We start from the raw sequence: 18,095 nt of genomic DNA, 5'->3' as shown, positions 1-18,095 counted from the left end.
AAAGTCAATTTTTTCCAGGAAATTTGCGCTCGAAAAACGGCTGTGCAAATATTGTGTGATGTAAATAAAATTGCAACAACCACCATTATATTCTCCAGGGCCTCTGCTTAAAAAATATATAATGTATAAAAATATATAAGAATATATAAAGATGCTGAAACATTTAATATATTGCAGCTTACCAATTCTTAGATGTGATGGCTGCATTGGTTTCCTTTTTTAGGCTTCCTTTCCTTTATTGTCTTCTGCTGATCCTACCAGTACGTCTGTTTTTTTTTAGGAGAACAGGCAGTCTTGCAGATGTAGCAGTTAGAGAATTGAGACAAACCATTTAACCACTTCCCGCCCGGCCCATAGTAGATGACAGCTGGGCGGTGGTTCAGTTATCCTGACTGGGCGTCATATGACATCCAGCAGGATAACATGCCGCCGCACGCCCGCGGGAGCGCGCATCGTGGCGATCAGTGGATCGGTGTGTCAGTCTGACACACCGCTATACCGATCTTGGTAAAGAGCCTCGGGCGGAGGCTCTTTACCACATGATCAGCCGTGTCCAATCACGGCTGATCACGATGTCAATAGGAAGAGCCGAGTAGACACGAGTAGAGGAGAGCCGATCGGCGGCTCTCCTGACAGGGGGGGTCTGCGCTGATTGTTTATCAGCGCAGCCCCCCTCAGATCACCACACTGGACCACCAGGGATCGCCACTAGGACCACCAGGGAAGGCGCAACATGTGGATGGCCAGGTATGTACCCCATGGCCATCCACATGTGCCCAATATGCCCAGTCAATGCCCAATCTGTGCCAATCAGTGCTAAATGATAAAAAAATTGTTTGGGTACAGTGTTGTATGACTGCGCAATTGTCATTCAAATTGCGACAGCGCTGAAAGCTGAAAATTGGCCTGGGCGGGAAGGTGTCTAAGTGCCTGGTATTGAAGTGGTTAACATTGACAGGGATGCTTTATTTATCTATGTAAAACCTTTATGCCAAATAGAACAAAAATGTTGCTGTAACTGCCTAAAATGTGCTAGCTGAAGAGTGGCTTCAATATGTTAGTGTATTTAAAGCAGTATTTAACCCAAAAGCAAACATTTATTATATGGCAGCTTACCAATGCTTAGATGTGATGGCTGCATTCATTTTATTTTTTAGGCTTTTTTTCTTCTTGATTCATCTGGTGTTCTGTCCAGTAAGTCTGTTATTTTTCAAAAGAAAAAACTCTCCAGCATAATGTTTCAGTGATGAGACAAACCAGGACAATGCAGTATGTTACTGGTCAGAACATCAGGTGAAAATATAGGAAAAATGCCTCCAAAAAGATAATGCAGCCACCACATCTAATGATTGGTGAGCTGGCTGCAATTAATTACATTTTTGGTTTTGGGTTTATTACCATTTAAAATCAGTTAGTACATTTAACACTCCCCTCCCCCCAGACTAATGATGCTGCTTTCCAAAGGTGCCCCTGTGCTCCTTCATCCAGAGTAGGGGCACTCTAATACAGGATGAGTGTTACTAGCCAGATCAACAGGTTTAAACAGAGGGAAAAATGACTAAAAATGGATATAATGGTTGGTAAGCTGCAATATATAACATTTTTAATTTTGTTTTTAATACCATTTTAATGTAGCTTCCAACTGTCCCTGATTTGGAGAGACTTTTACTCTCCTGGAGTACCTCCGTCCCTCTTTCCTCCTCATTTGTCGCTCATTTTAGTCTAATGTACAGTATATACCTGCATAAAAATGCACTATTTATTTATCAAAAAGTGTTTTATGGTGCTAAAACTTTTATACAATTTCTAAATTGTTGCATTTTAAATTTCAAAAGTCAGTTTAAAGGATTAGTGGTAAAAAAATGCCTGTGGGTTTAACCAATCATTTTTTTTCTATTAATTCTCCAACAAATAGGGGGGTTTCAGGAGTGCGTTCTTTGCCTACATACTTTTTACCAATAAGTGTGCTTCCTTCCCATTTTAGAAAGTTGAGAGGAGTACCTTTACCCTAAAGCCAGGCCATAAATGGATGGAATCTTGGACGGTTTAGCAGGGACCGGCCGAGATTCGATCCATCTATGGGTAAGATGGTTGTGCTAAAGTCGATCCATTGATCAAGTTCAGTACAACCAGCCTGTCAAAATGTTTGCATGTGATCACTTCCGACTGCTATAGCTCTTAGCAGTGATCATTGTGTTTGGCCAGCAGGGAAGGTTATGCTTATCATCTAACAGTGGTGAGATTTTTTTAAACCGGAGTATTTATTTGGAATTAGTATCAACATTTTTTTTTAAATATGTCTGTGCTTCAATGTAATACTTTATTAATATGTAAAATCTCAAATGAACAATGAGAAAAAAAGTGAAACCTGTTGATGAAGGAATTCTTAATTCTTAGGCAGTAAGCTTCAGGTGGAATAAATACGCAGATACCAAGTTCAGTTTCTATGATCAGTCATTAATTGATACAGTTTGCCAGAACAAAGATGACATCCTGAGGGAATTTTTCCGGCTACTTTCCATTTGCCACACGGTCATGGTGGATAGGAATGGAGGTAAGATATAGTCTTTATGCCAGGGGACATAAATTGCATATTAGAAACATCTTGTATTCTCATTCCCATTTTGCATTTAAGAGAACATGTGCTCTTCTGTTTTAGGAATAAATCACGAATGAGTCACATTAGGAATACAAATTGTGGTTGCCTAATTTATAGGGCACCAATCTTCACCAAGGATGAATTTGGGAAGAAAAACTTTTTTCATAATAGCCACAAGTTCTTAACGCAAAGGGTTTTATGTTACAAAACGATAATGCCTATTTCTGCCTAGTTCTGTTGAACTGAAGTTGCTTTTTAAAATGTATTATACAATTATCTGGGGGATCTAGGGGGGATATTTCAAAGTGACTTCTCAACTAAATAAAGCATTGGAGACATGAGGGATGGGTGAGTTTGCTTTGAATAAATTGATTAACCTTTTTGGTTTGTAGTACTCAGCTACAGTTACATTCTGTGCTATAATAATAATAATTATCATTATTATTATTATTATTTGTAGTACCATTATTTGAAGTCATATTTAAGTTATTTTCATATAAAGAAATTTGCGGGTCTATGGACAATCTGAAATCTTATGAAGTAGTCGATTAACTAAAGATTTGGGGGGGTCCCTGCACTAGACACTGATAAACTCTGGATTTCTTTGTTTTCTTGTGCATTACAGATGACTTGCTTTATAAGGCAGCAAGTCCTGATGAAGAAGCCTTAGTCACAGCGGCAAGGAACTTTGGCTATGTTTTTATGTCCCGGACACAAGACACTATCACTACAAATGAGCTTGGGGTAGAAAAAATATACCACGTCTTGGCTCTTCTTGACTTTAATAGTGCCCGCAAGAGGATGTCTATATTGGGTGAGCAGGCTAACTTTTTGGTTCCCCTTTTCTTCTTTTTACACCTAATTTTTGATTGATGTATGTTTTATATTACAACAGTTAAAGATCCAGAAGGAAAGATTAAACTTTACACTAAGGGAGCAGATGATGTTATTCTAAAGCATCTCCATCCTCATTGTGAGAACCAGGACATAACTGAAAAAGCTTTGCAGGTAGGTACTAAAAAATTGGATATTATTTCAATTGAAAATCTGGCCAGCAACGCTCAGAATGGTGAGGGAGAGACAGTACAAGGAGCTAATCAGGCTCTGCTGCATACATTTGTGCAAACAGGGAACATGCAGGCAGGATAAAGAACAGAGCGGAGTTGATTTGCTAAAACTGCAGAGTTCAAAATCTGGTGCAGATCTGTATAGAAACCAATCAGCTTCCATTTTTTCTTTTTGTTAAAGCTTAATTAAACAAGCTGAAGTTAGAATCTGATTGGCTACCATGCGCAGGTGCATCAGATTTTGCAATCTCCATTTTTCGTAAGTTTTCGTACCCAGGGAGTAGAGTTGATTTCAGTTTTTTTGCTGCTTCTTCATTGTTTAGCAGTCTGTGGATTGGGAGGTGACACTAATAAATTCAAATCTAACAGAAAAAGGTCCCGCCTTCCCTGTTGTGGTGCCTGACGATGGTGTATGTATTACAAAAGTATCTGGATAGAATTACAAATTTGTTGGCAAATAAGACAGCTCACATAAGAAATTAGCTGTTTATCTAAATTGATATGCAGAGACTATATCTTTACATTGATTTTTGAAGCTGCACTTTTTTACTTTTTTTCATAAACTTACAGTAATCTACTCTTATTAAAACATATTTGCACTGGCAAGAAAAGTTGGCTTTAACACCCAACTGCTGCATATACAGTATACTGTACATCCACGACAGCCTGAAGTTGTGCACTGAGAGTGAGCTCACTGCATGCTCTTAGCACATTGAGCTGTTACTGACAACTATCAGTCACAGCTTCTGATCGTGAGCCAGTGTGACAGGCTCCCAATCAAGTTAACCCTTTAATGACAACTCTCAGTGGCCCTTTAAGTAGGCTTCAATGCTAAGAAGTGGAATGAGCTCCCAGCTATCATGTGACTGCTGTGATTGGTTCTCACAGAAGTCACATGATCAGGAACCTGTCCCACTGGCTGCTGATCATGAGACTGCTGTGAGAGCCAATCAGAGCAGTCACATGATAGAGAAGTTGAGCCACCCTCTAAGCATTAAAGTCCATTTAAAGGGCCACTGGGAGTTGGCATTAAAGGGTTAACAATACCAAGCACCCATAAAAATTAAGAATAAAATATTTTCACTAAATACCTATGACCGTGGCCACTCCTGTGTAAAATGGCACTTGCAGATTACAGGGTTGATTTATTAAAGGAGTAGCGTATATTGACATTTCAAAGTAAGTTTTTACCAGAGAGGACAACATAGACCAGTGTTTCTCAACTCCTGTCCTCAAGGCGCCCCAACAGGTCATGTTTTCAGGATTTCCCTCAGATGAAACGGCTGTGGTAATTACTAAGGCAGTGAAACTGATCAAATCACCTGTGCAAAACAATGGACAGCTTGAAAACATGACCTGTTGGGGATACTTGAGGACAGGAGTTGAGAAACACTGACATAGACAACAGAGTTGCTGATCTGACCTAAGCCAGCTGAAAGCATTTTCCAACTAAATCCCAGAACTCAGAAATATACAGTTGTGAGCATGTGAGAGTTTAGTGTGTGAAGAGGAAATTGATGAACTGACATCCTGAGTGTGCAAGGTTGGCTGTCAAACTCACAGTTCTTGACAAAGTGCAGGGTGACCTGTCAAACATTGACATTGAAGCCCTACTTGTGAGTCTAGGCAAGAACCAGAATGCACTTTTGTTGAAACTATATACACTGAGCAAAATTATAAATGGAACACTTTTGTGTTTGCCCCTATTTATCATGAGCTGAATGATACACAGCACAATGCCACAGATGTCGCAAGTTTAGAGGGAGCGTGCAATTGGCATGCTGACTGCAGGAATGTCCACCAGAGCTGTTGCCATTGAATTGAATGTTCATTTCTCTACCATAAGCCGTCTCCAAATGCGTTTCAGAGAATTTGGCAGTACATCCAACCAGCCTCACAACCGCAGAGCACATGTAACCACACCAGCCCAGGAACTCCAAATCCAGCATCTTCACCTCCAAGATCGTCTGAGACCAGCCACCCGGACAGCTGCTGCAACAATCGGTTTGCATAACCAAAGAATTTCTGCATAAACTGTCAGAAACCATCTCAGGGAAGCTCATCTTCATGCTCATCGTCCTCATCTGGGTCTCGACCTAACTGCAGTTTTTTTTCGTAAACGACTTGAGTGGGCAAATGCTCACATTCGATGGCGTCTGGCACTTTGGAGGGGTGTTCTTTTCACGGATGAATCCTGGTTTTCACTGTACAGAGCAGATGGCAGACAGTGTATATAGCATCGTGTGGGTGAGCGGTTTGCTGATGTCAACGTTATGGATCGAGTGGCCCGTGGTGGTGGTGGGGTTATGGTATGGGCAGGCATATGCTATGTACAATGAACACAGGTGCATTTTATTGATGGCATTTTGAATGCACAGAGATACCATGACGAGATCCTTAGGCCCATTGTTGTGCCATTCATCTACGACCATCACCTTATGTTGCAGCATGATAATGCACGGCACCATGTTGCAAGGATTTGTATATAATTCCTGGAAGCTGAAAACATCCCAGTTTTTCCATGGCCAGCATACTCACCAAACATGTCACCCACTAAGCATGTTTGGGATGCTCTGGATCGGCGTATATGACAGCGTGTTGCTACCAATATCCAGCAACTTCGCACAGCCATTTAAGAGGAATGGACCAACATTCCACAGGCCACAATCAACAACCTGATCAACTGGTGGTCATACCAGATACTGACTAGTGTTCGGACCCCCCGGACCCCCCCCCCCCCAATACAGTAAAACAGCTTATTTTAGAGTGGCCTTTTATTGGGGCCAGCCTAAGGCACATTTGTGCAATAATCATGCTGTCTAATCAGCATCTTGAAATGCCACACCTGTGAGGTGGATGGATTATCTTGGCAAAGGAGAAGTGCTCACTAACACAGATTTAGACAGATTTGTGAACAATATTTGAGAGAAATAGGCCTTTTGTGTACATAGAAAAAGTCGTAGATCTTTGCATTAAGCTCATGATAAATAGGGGCAAACACAAAAGTGTTGCATTTATAATTTTGCTCACTGTATTAACCTGCTCCTCCCTTATACATACTGTGTCAGATCAGATGTCTGATCACAATTCAATCTCACTGAACAACCCCACCCCAACCTTCACTAATAAGTGTCATTGCCTTCTCTCCCTCCTCAACAATGTAGTCAATCTTCTTCCTTTCCTCTTTTTTGGCAATCTAGGTTTGTTGCTTTTCTCCAACACAATCTGGTCTCCTTGTAACAACAATGTCCTCTTGATGTACATTATTTTTACCCCCACTACACAGTCTTGCTACCCCCTTTCTACCTCCCCCCACAATGTGGTATCACTGCCTTCTTTTTTTCTTTCTTCTTCAATCCAATGTTTTGCTTTTTTTTCTCCATGTTCTGCTCTCCCTGCCTCTCCAAAACCTAACAATCTGATTACGTTGATTCTTGCACCCTCCTACCCCTTTATAATTTATCTCTGCTGGTCCCACTGTCTCCTCTCTACCCCTTTTCCACAATCCGGTCATGGTTTTTTTTCCTTTTCCTTGAAAATCCAGTTTCAATACCTTCTCTTACTCCTCTCCTGCCCAAATCCCGTCTCCCCACAAAATTCCTTTCTTGTTACTTCCTCTCTCTTTTTTGTGATCAGGCAAAGGCAGCTAATTGCAGCCTTTTGCATCACACAGATTTGGTATATTGAACACTTGGTATATTGGTCACTTGAACCTTAGGAGGACATAGGACAAAGGGAAGTAATTATCGAGGCTGGAAGCAATATTTTAAAAACAACCGCCATTAGGACCAGTGATTTAATGCAATAATTGTATTCATTATTTACAAAAAAGAATGGGAAAAAAACATTTTTTAACTTCACTTGCTTATGGAGACTTTTTTTCTGGCATTTTTGCTTCTCAGAGTTTAACAGTATTTTCTTTTGCACATCTGACAAGACAAAAATGTAAAAACATTTATGAGCTTAGGAATGATGAAGATTCTTTGTGAGATGATAACGTGGTATTTTCTTTATGATGTTATAGTAATTAGATTGTGTGACCACATACCAGGACTTTAAAGGTGCCGATCATTAGTCTGATAAAAAAAAAACGTACAATTTAAAAAAAAGAAAGTTACTTAAAACAATCTAAATTAACATTTTAAAATTCTTTTACTTACAACATAAATGTTTAAACAGACATTGTACCAAACAAACTACCTTCTCTCTATGACTAATCCCCTTATGTCAGTGGTTCTCGAATGAGGATTTGCCAGGGGTCACCGAATCCTGGGCTGTTTCTAAATCCCGCACCGCTCTCCCAACCTTTTTGCAATCTTGATCAAGAGCACCTAAGTTGGCTGATCTGAACTCCCCTCAGCATTGCCACTCATCCAAACTCCTTGCCAGCACTGCCACTCATCCCATTCCTCCCCCCCCCCACCCCCCACCAAGGAGTAAGAGAAGGAATAAAAATAGAGAATACATGGAAGGGAGAGGGAAAGAGAGGGAGGAACAAAGAAAAAGGAAGAGAAAGAACAAGAAAGATGGCTAGAGAGGGATGGGGAAGAAAAACAAGAAATTAGGATAGAGAGAGATAAAAGGGAAAGAAAGGAGAACAAAGAGAGTGGTACATCCTAAAATGTACCATAAGGGTTTTTAATACTGTACGAGTGGAAGGGACTCAGGGGGTGCTAAACATCCATGGGTTCGAGACGCAAATTGTTTGTCTTGCCTTGGGTGCTGACAACCCATGCTACAGAAATAATTTTACTGTTGGGAGTCCTCACAACTTGGGAAATGTTATCAAGGGGTCATGGCACTAGAGGGGTTGAGAACCACTGCCTTATGTATTACAGCATTTTATTAGGCCCAGACTTGGTCTTTACAATGCTTTAGTCATCAGTTTGCTTGCTAAGGAGGGTAGTAGTCCTTCCTCAAAGCATTGCACAGGCTAACATTCACAGGAGGATAGAGAAAGGCTAATCTATAATATCAATAATAATAAATACAACATTAGCTTCTTATAGATGTAAACGCTGTTCTCCCAATACATATCTCATAAGTTTCCTAACATTGCAACAATGACTTTGCAAAAACCACAGTGGGGAGTCAGCAATACAGTCGATACCACTGGTGAAGACAATTGGGAGCATCTTCTGCAGGATCTTGTGGTCAGTGAGAATTTACATTGGGCTTCTAAAAAATTGCCATAATATACCATGATTTTCATTTTATTATATTTTTCACGTAGGGGTATTCTTCTATGTACTATATGTTAGAGCCAGCTTACCCCATCCATAATAAGGTATTGCCATGATAGTTGATGTGCCATCTGATTACAGAATATCACTTCTACTGCTAAAATAGGGCATCTTTAGCCGTGCAAAAGAGATAATGACACAGACCTAAAGAAATTTCTAACACAGGGCTATATTTCTCATAGGGGGGCTCAATCTTTACAAGTTTGAAAACTTTGCACTTAGCCTTGCTTTCCTTTACAATAAGCCTGCCATTAGAGAAATACGAGTGCAGCCTAAAAAGTATTAAAAGCTGAAAAGCCTTTATTTATATACTCATAATATTGATGCAACCAAACAACAACATGACAACCATACATCTACCATTTCCAAAGTGGTTGTATAGTGGGTGACAAACCAGGAACTGTTCACTGATTGTTGTGAACTTTTTGACGTTATACAGCGTTACAATTGCTTTGCTTATTGATCATAGTTTCTATTGTTAGCTCTCTATTGTGTTTCTGCATTCGGGAAGATTGGTGTGTCATATTTTTTAATTAAGTGGGGGATGTTGTCTCCTTTTGACTAAAGATTTTCAGTGTGCTGCATATCTCTTTTGATCATCTAGATGTTCGGTGAAGAGACTCTGAGAACTTTATGTATGGGGTTCAAAGGGATTGATGCTTCTGAGTATGCAGAATGGAGTAAAAAATACCATCAGGCCAGTGTTGCCTTGCAGAATCGGTCACAGTATATGGAACTGGTTTATGATGAAATAGAGTGTAACCTGCAGGTATGAAAATAGTTTGTTTATAATAATGGTACTTGAATGAAAAAAAATGTTTCAGAAATCAAAATGATCCTTTAGGGCATAAGGTAAAGCTAACATAAGAAGACGTGTGAGGGCAGTAATATGGGTACCACCATTCTTTCTAAGAATACTAGCTTTCTGGCTTCATCTGCAATACTTTTTAATCACTGACCCAGAATAAGCATCTAGGTTAGAAAGTCACAAAGTCAAAATATTAAAGTCATTTGATCATTCTCAGAGCCAGGCATACTGAGAAGGGGAAATTGACAATGGCGGATTTCCTCAGTGCAGGTGTCCTTTAAGGGAAGAGTCGAGTCAGGTTATCTGATTATTAAATTTACATTGTTTCAGTTTATTAGTGTGTACCACTGTCAGGTATGAGTGTAACATAGCTAATTGCTGTCTAAATATAATTCTTTTGTAGCACAGACTACAATAGAGTATTTAATCATTTTATTGCTTGCATAAGAGATTTAAAAAATACACAGATCTGTAAGAGTGTTGATGTACTAAAACTGGGGAGTGCAAAGCTTAATTAAACAAGCTGAAGGTAGAAGCTGATTGGCTATCATACACAGCCGCACCAGATTTTGCACTCTCCAGTTTTATTAAATCAATCCCATGGGGGGCGTGGCTTAGCTATGGAAGCATGAGGACGCGTCGCCGGGAGCTCTGCACTGGAACGGGCCGTGAATTACCCGTAGCACCGAGCAGCCAAGCCATCCTCACATGCCAGGGGGCCGCAAACACCCACCGGCCACCGAGGAACGGAGGGGACCTGAAATATCCCACTATTTTCTGCGGCAACAACAGCTTTCCTCGCCGGCCGGACGGAGCAAGATGGCGCCGCCACGAGTCAGCACGGCGAGCGCTGCAGCCACAAGTAAGAAGGGCACACAGGCAACAACCTCTACAGCGGAGGAAGACTTTCCCCTTTACCGCACAGGGCACCCTCTCCTATAATGTCCCCGGCTCTCATGCCCACTGACACTCCGTTGCCATTAGACAACACAGGGGACCTAAGCGGCCTAGTTGAGGGCTCGCTGCGGGACATAGTGTCAGGCCTGCCTACTAAACAGGACTTGAATGCAATGGCCACCTCTATTGTCAATGCCCTCACTAGAGAACTGCATGATCTAAAACAGCAAGTGGACACTGTGGAGGAGAGGGTAACCACTATTGAGGCCTCTCAAACGACCACTGAAGCCCGCATCACAACACTGGAGACAGAGTACAAGGCCTTCCGCCGCCATCTTGTGGATGTACAGCTGCGACTGGATGACGGTGAAAATAGGAGCAGACGGAACAATTTGCGCCTCAGAGGGATCCCGGAGGCCACTATGGGCCCTGACCTCCGGTCTACGGTCATTGCCATTTTAAACTGGGTCCTAGGCAAACCACCGACCGCTGACCTGGAGCTTGATAGGGTACATCGCATCCCAGGCCCCAGAGCCTCCCCTTCCATGCAGCGGTCATTAACTGATCCGGATTTTCCCCGAGATGTTTTATGCAGGGTGCACTTTTTTACAATCAAGGAGGACATCTTACGCCCATCATGGGAAAGGGGCCCGATAGATTTTGACGGGGCTTCCATCCGGATTTTCCCGGACATCTCAAGACAAACACGTGTCATGCGCGGGTTGATGCGACCCTTGTTAGAGGTAATCCGCGAAGCTGATGCCACCTACCGATGGGGTCACCCCTTCCATCTCATAGTCAAGAAACAAGGAGCGGAATTCCATCTCCGCACACCGGACCAACTCCCTGCCTTATTCCATTTCATTGCCAGACCTGTGATTGATGTGCCTAATTGGTTCGACTATTTGCTCTCCCAGGATACACAAGGCCCAGCTCCCCCCAGACAACAGAGGACCACGCGTTCAAGATCTCGCCCGCCAAACCGAGAGGCCACAAGAAGGCACCCGACTTCCTCCGAGGACTAAACGCTCTTCAACCCACAGATTCCGGTAAGACTCTCAGCATTCCAGGTTAACAGGCTTCTTCCACCTTCCCCCTACTTTGGGGATCCACCCAGGCACAATACAGTTGACGCACAAGAACTTAGCCATGCCTAGGAGACTTGTTTTCATGGGTCCCTTATCATCTCTTATTATCCTGCAAGACCCAAAATATCTTCCACTTGCCATTTTTATATATTTTTTCTCTGGGATTTTTTCTTCTGTTGTTCTGTTTTTTGGGCTCTGCTGGGGGGGGGGGGGGGGGGACGCATTATGTACGATGTATTCGCGGGACATGGTGGGTCTCATACACTCTCTTCCTCTGTATTTTACTCGAGTAGTGCCGTTGAGGATGGGGTGCATGGGCCCTTGTTTCTCCTCTGATAGTGCGGCCTTGATGCACCGATAGAGGGAATGGGGGGGTCCCTACTTGGACCGGTCTCGGATAGAGGTGAGCTGCTCTGGGGGTCCTTCTGTCTTAAAGTTACCTCTGCGGTGTATCAATGCCGGATGATTATAGAGTTTTGAGCTTTACCATGTTACATATACATGCCTGAAACACAGTGGCGCTTCTGGGTTTTTGCCTAGTTTTGTTCTCTATTTCGTTTATTAGGATGGTTATTATGTCCTATTCAGTTTATATGATTCCTCTGGTTTCCAACCAGTGCATCTCCTCTCCACCAAAAATGTCTCCATAATCTTTGTTACTATAGGTTATACAAATAACCGACACATAGCGCTCCTCGCTGTACTGACCATTTAGGGCGGCCTCCCGGTTGCTATACTTATTTTTCAGTATATCTGCCGGGAGTCCACAGAGTAATTATATTACTAATTTAGTTTTTCTCCCACCTAATTCCCCTCTCCTCTCTCTTTCTCTCCAGCTTCCTCCTCTATCCCCCTCTTTTTCACCCAGTCTCTACCCCCTCCACTCCCCTCTCTCTCTCGGTGCTGTTGCCCCTCGGCTAGGCGGGGACGCTGGTTAAAGGTGTTTGTCTCCCCCCTCGCCTCGTTAGCAGCTCTTGAAGCTGCAGACGCCACAATGGGACTCCTAAAGGTGACCTCACTTAATGTACGTGGCCTTAACGTCCTGGAAAAGCGTTCTCAACTCCTAGCTGATTTACGCGGAAGTAAAACTCAAATTGCCTTTTTACAGGAAACCCATTTCCATGGTGACCGTATTCCTAAACTGGCTAACAGTTTGTTCCCGACGGCATACCACAGTATTTCGCCCATCTCCAAATCTAAGGGGGTTAGCATTTTGATGGCAAAATCTGTACCATGGACGTTTGGGCAGACCCCCAGGGCCACTTTCTTTTGATCAAGGGAAAGGTGTTTGACGTGCAGGTCACTTTTGCCAACGTATACTTCCCCAATATAGACCATGCAAAATTCCTATGCGGTTTGATACCTCAGCTGCTGGAGTTCTCGGAAGGGATGCTTATCTTTGGGGGTGATTTGAACTTTGCAATGGACCCCTTGTTGGATACCTCACGGGGTGCCTCCCATCTCTCATATTCCCGCCTTAAACGGATGAAATCAGACCTCCATTCCTTACGTCTGGTAGACCCATGGCACCTATTGCACCCCAAAGACAGAGACTATTCCTACTTCTCACAAGTCCACCACTCATACTCACGACTGGACTATTTGTTCCTGTCACATAAGGACCTGACGAGGGTAGTAGACTCGTCCATAGATGTAATTTCCCTTTCGGACCATGCCCCAATACACCTGACGCTTCAATTGGGACCAACGACGAAATCCCCACCCTCATGGAGACTAAACGAGTCGCTGCTACAATCTGAGGAGACTCATGCCGAGGTACAGGCCAAACTACAGGAATATTTCTCTTTGAATGAAGTATCGGTCCCCAATCCCTTAGTGATGTGGGAGGCGCATAAGCCGGTCATCAGGGGCATCTTAATAAGCATTGGGGCACGTCTTAAAAGGGAAAGAACTCACAGATTTGAGGAGCTTCTTCTCCAGATTAAGACCTTAGAGTGTTCGCATAAGGCCAGCCTAGCCCGCTCTGTTTACCAGGAGTTACTTAAAGCACGCAAAGAACTTCGCTCGCTCCTATTACACAAAACAAAAGAGAAATTGGCGTGGTCACGGCGCACGATGTACGAATTCTCCAATAAACTGGTTCCCTTTTGGCCAGAGCATTACGAGGCCCCCGCACCAAAACTTACATTTCCCACATCCTGTCTCCATTGGGCCAGAAGGTGTTTACATCATCTGACATGGCCGAGGAATTTCGCTCATTCTACAGTGGTCTCTATAACATAGTCAAGCCCCCTCCCGATGAACTCTACTGGGGGATCTACCCCCTACACTTATTTAGCCTCTTCAGGCATGCCATCCCTATCGGCTGATATTGTGGAGGAATTGGAGGAACCCATTACTGTGGCGGAGTTGGGAGCAGCATTGGCAAGCTCAAAACCAAAGAAAGCCCCAGGCCCGGATGGCTTACTCCAGTCTATTACAAAACCTTCCTTGAGACGCTTTCTAAACCGCTAGTAACTGCTCTCAATTCGATCACGAAAGGCAACTCCTTCCCCATAGATTCCCTTAGAGCCTATATATCTCTCATCCCCAAGGAGGGAAAGGATCTGCTCCGTTGTGGGAGCTACAGACCGATAGCCCTACTGAACACCGACTTGAAACTGTTTGCCAAGATTTTGTCAAACAGACTGCTTCCACATTTACCAAGCCTAATCCACAAAGACCAAGCAGGCTTTGTTCCTCAACGAGAACCCCGTGACAACACCATTAGGGTGCTTAATCTTGTACATGCTGCTAGGACATCACGACGACCCCTTCTCCTGCTGTCAACAGACGCGGAGAAGGCTTTCGATCGGGTGGATTGGACTTTTGTTAGGGCTACCTTAGAGCATATTGGTCTTCGTGCCTCGATGCTCAGTTGGATACTGTCACTTTACTCCAGCCCCACAGCTGCGGTGAAGGTTAATGAAACTAGGTCTGGTTATTTTAATATCCGAAATGGTACTCGGCAGGGCTGTCCCTTATCCCCACTGATCTTTATACTCACCCTGGAACCTCGGCTCTGTAAGATACGGGCAAACCAGCATATTAAGGGCTTCCGCAAAACTTCAGGAGCGCACAAGGTCGCTGCCTTTGCGGATGACCTCATCTTCTTCTTGGCAGACCCTATTACTTCGCTCCCTGTACTGCTTCACTCCCTGCAGGAATATGGGGCTCTCTCCTTTTTCAAAATGAATATGTCTAAATCTTCCATGCTCAATATCACACTGGGCTCGCACATTATTCGGCAATTGCGCTTGGAATATCAATTCCATTGGGCAACCGATACCATCCCATACCTAGGAGTGGCTATCACCCCGGACCCTATCAACCTCTATCAAGCAAATTTTGCCCCTCTACTTCACAGACTCAAAACAGATTTACAGCACTGGCACTCCCTTACTTTAACATGGTTTGGACGCTGTAATGCCATCAAGATGACAGCACTTCCGAGGGTACTCTATCTATTGCAAGCCCTCCCCATTCATCTCCCATCCTCTTTCTTTAAGCGAATTGATGCACTGTTTCGAGAATTTGTCTGGTCGCACCGGCAACCACGCATTAAATTGCAACTACTCTATATGGCAAAACACAGGGGAGGGGTTGGACTCCCGAATATGAAAGCTTACTACAGGGCAACGCATCTTACCAGACTAATTGACTGGTACTGCCACGCAGAAGCCAAACAATGGGTCACAATGGAGTTAGAAGACTCCGGGGGCACAGCCAAGAGCTGGCCATGGCTTGCCACCCCTATCCCAAAGACCCTCACTGACCACCCAACCCTAGGAAGTACACTGCAAGTCGCCAGAGATACCTTTCGTAAAACCTCGATATCCCTCACTCCCTCTCCCATGATACCGATTCTGGGTAACCCAGACTTCCCGCTAGGCTGCCAGGGTCCAATTTATAGGTCCCTCTCCGATGAGAATAGATGGCCACACCTTCATGACTTTCTGGGACCAAATGGCCAGCTTAATGCGGCTGCCGGGTTGGAAGATCTTAACCCGCCATTGGACTTTTTAAGTAGACTCCAACTGCGTAACTATCTACGCCGGTGCGCTCGGACTCTGGGTAATCCACGCCCACTTACGGAGTTGGAACGTATATGTCACCGCAAGGAACCCATACGCCATTCTCTATCCCTAATTTACTCATCTCTGATCGCTCCAACGGAGGGGTTTGTCCCCCCCTTTCTCACTAAGTGGGAAGCCGATCTAGGAGTTTGCTTAGATGAATCACAAAGGGAAAAGATCTTATATTTCGCCCAAAAATCCTCTCTGGCCACCAGGGTGCAGGAGACATGTTACAAGATTGTGACTAGATGGTACAGAGTGCCATCCACTCTGCATCGGTTTTTTTCCGCAGGTCCCAAGTCTCTGTTGGCGCTGTGGATTGGGTGAAGGAACAATGTTCCACATTTTCTGGCACTGTCCCAAGATTAAACCATACTGGCGGGAGGTGACACGTACGATCGAACACCTGACGGGGGCCACTTTGGAAGAGGATCCTGGGACGTGTCTGCTGCACCTCTCTAGACGACCAATCAAGAAATACAAAGCCTCCCTTACCATACACTTATTGAATGCTGCTAAGGCCTGTATCCCCTTATTTTGGAGATCAGAAACCCCCCAACGAAAATTCAGTGGTATGCCAAGGTCAATGAACTGCGTGACATGGAAGATCTTACAGCCACTTTGTACGGCAGGGAGGAGGCCTTTCGGGAGACATGGCGTCCTTGGCAACACTTTATTTACTCCGAAGCTTACCTCCGCGAGGTAGCATAGCTTGAATATACCCCGGTATGGGGGCCCCGCCTGGCAGGGGGGCCACACCGCCGTTCTTTCTCTTTACCCTTCCTTCCCTTCCTCTTTTCATCTCTTCTCCCCCTTATGTTCTCTCCCCTTCTCCATCCTCTCCTGTCTTCTTCTCCCGCTCACCTCTAGCCCCCTTCATCCCTCCTTTTATTTTACCTCCCTCCTAACGTTCCTCCGGCTAAGGGAAGGTCTGGTCATATATGTTGTATATCATGGTCTACATCACATCATGGTAGTAACCCCTTGCTGGACTCCACTGGCTGTCTAGGAAATTTGTTGTTCCTGGTCAGTGGAGTCTCTCCTTTTTTTTTTTTTTTTAGCTAGTTGTTTTATTTTTTTCTCTGTCTGGTCATGATAATTGCATGATCTAATAGACCGAGTAAGGTCACTCACAGGAAACTACTGTATTTGGGTAATAAGATTACTTTACAAGACGCATTCACTTTGTTAGATTCCATTCTTACCCCACAGATCATGTAATCAAGGGAAATGTTAATGTGCATGCTTACACCGGCATTTGACTCTGTCATAGAATTATCTCTCTTTTTTTGTTTTATTATATACATAAAAGCTGTATGTGATTTTATTTTTATGTTTATCACATTGTAACATGTTTTCTTGGAAAATAAAGGAATTAAAAAAAAAAAAATCAATCCCATGAAGTTTTATTGTGAAGTCCAAATCAAAATGGCTGCCAAATACCTCCTAACTTTGGAAGCTGATAAAGAGGGACACCTTGGGACAGAGAAGACATGCCGAGTGGCAAGAGTGGGCTAGGCTAAATCATACTGAATATTGGGTGTGGGTTAAATAAGCGTAGTTAAATAGAGTTTGAGCATGAATATTATATCTACTGTACATAGGCTGCAATACGTGTACCAACAAAATAATCCATAATTACCGTGCTATGAGTAAAGGTCTAACCTACATAAACCTAAAGAGTAAAAAAATACATACATAAATTACACACACAGAGGGCCCAGCAGTCTACCTTGAAAAAGAACTCCATTAGCTGCAAAATACACAGCAATTATCAATTGTTGATAAAATAAATACTTTGGTCAGGAATGTGTAATATACAACACAGGGACTAAAGTACTAAAGTACTACACAGCACATACAGTGTAGCAGTCAAAAGAATGTACAACATAGTGTACACATACTCATACCTCCCAACATTTTGAGATGGGAATGAGGGACACCTACTAGCAAATGTATATAGGCATAGGACACGCCCCCCTGCCACACCCCCTTAAAGGAAAATTAACCAAAAAACAAAAGGATAGGGCTTTTTTTTACCACTACTATTTCTTTATATTGACTTTTAAAATTTACAAATGCAGCGATTTAGAATTTAGATGAAAGGTTTAGCACTGGATCCACCCACCACTGCAAAAATTAAAAGCCAGTAGCTGCACATACTACAGCTGCTGACTTTTAATAATCGGACACTTATCTGTCCTGGAGTCCAGCGATGTCGGCACTGCAGCTGATGTTTCCATCAGCTGTTGGGTGCTGCCGCCTCCATTGCGAGTAAGGGAACCTGGCAGTGTAGCCTTACGGCTTCACGCTTGGA

At 43.4% G+C, this 18,095-nt stretch overlaps 1 protein-coding gene across 2 annotated transcripts in view; it reads left to right on the top strand.

Annotated features, from left to right (window-relative positions):
• Positions 1-18,095, top strand: part of LOC141105588 (phospholipid-transporting ATPase IK-like) — a 381,958-nt gene that overhangs the window by 202,429 nt on the left and 161,434 nt on the right. For both annotated transcript variants that reach the window (XM_073595530.1, XM_073595522.1), the window contains exons 15-18: positions 2,398-2,554; positions 3,225-3,413; positions 3,495-3,607; positions 9,514-9,678. In XM_073595530.1, the coding sequence (XP_073451631.1) occupies positions 2,398-2,554; positions 3,225-3,413; positions 3,495-3,607; positions 9,514-9,678 (624 nt within the window). The remainder of the gene's footprint in view (positions 1-2,397; positions 2,555-3,224; positions 3,414-3,494; positions 3,608-9,513; positions 9,679-18,095) is intronic.

Source organism: Aquarana catesbeiana, linkage group LG01, assembly GCF_042186555.1.
Source record: "Aquarana catesbeiana isolate 2022-GZ linkage group LG01, ASM4218655v1, whole genome shotgun sequence".
Taxonomy (NCBI): Eukaryota; Metazoa; Chordata; class Amphibia; order Anura; family Ranidae; genus Aquarana; species Aquarana catesbeiana.
This window is presented reverse-complemented; position numbering and strand designations above follow the sequence as displayed.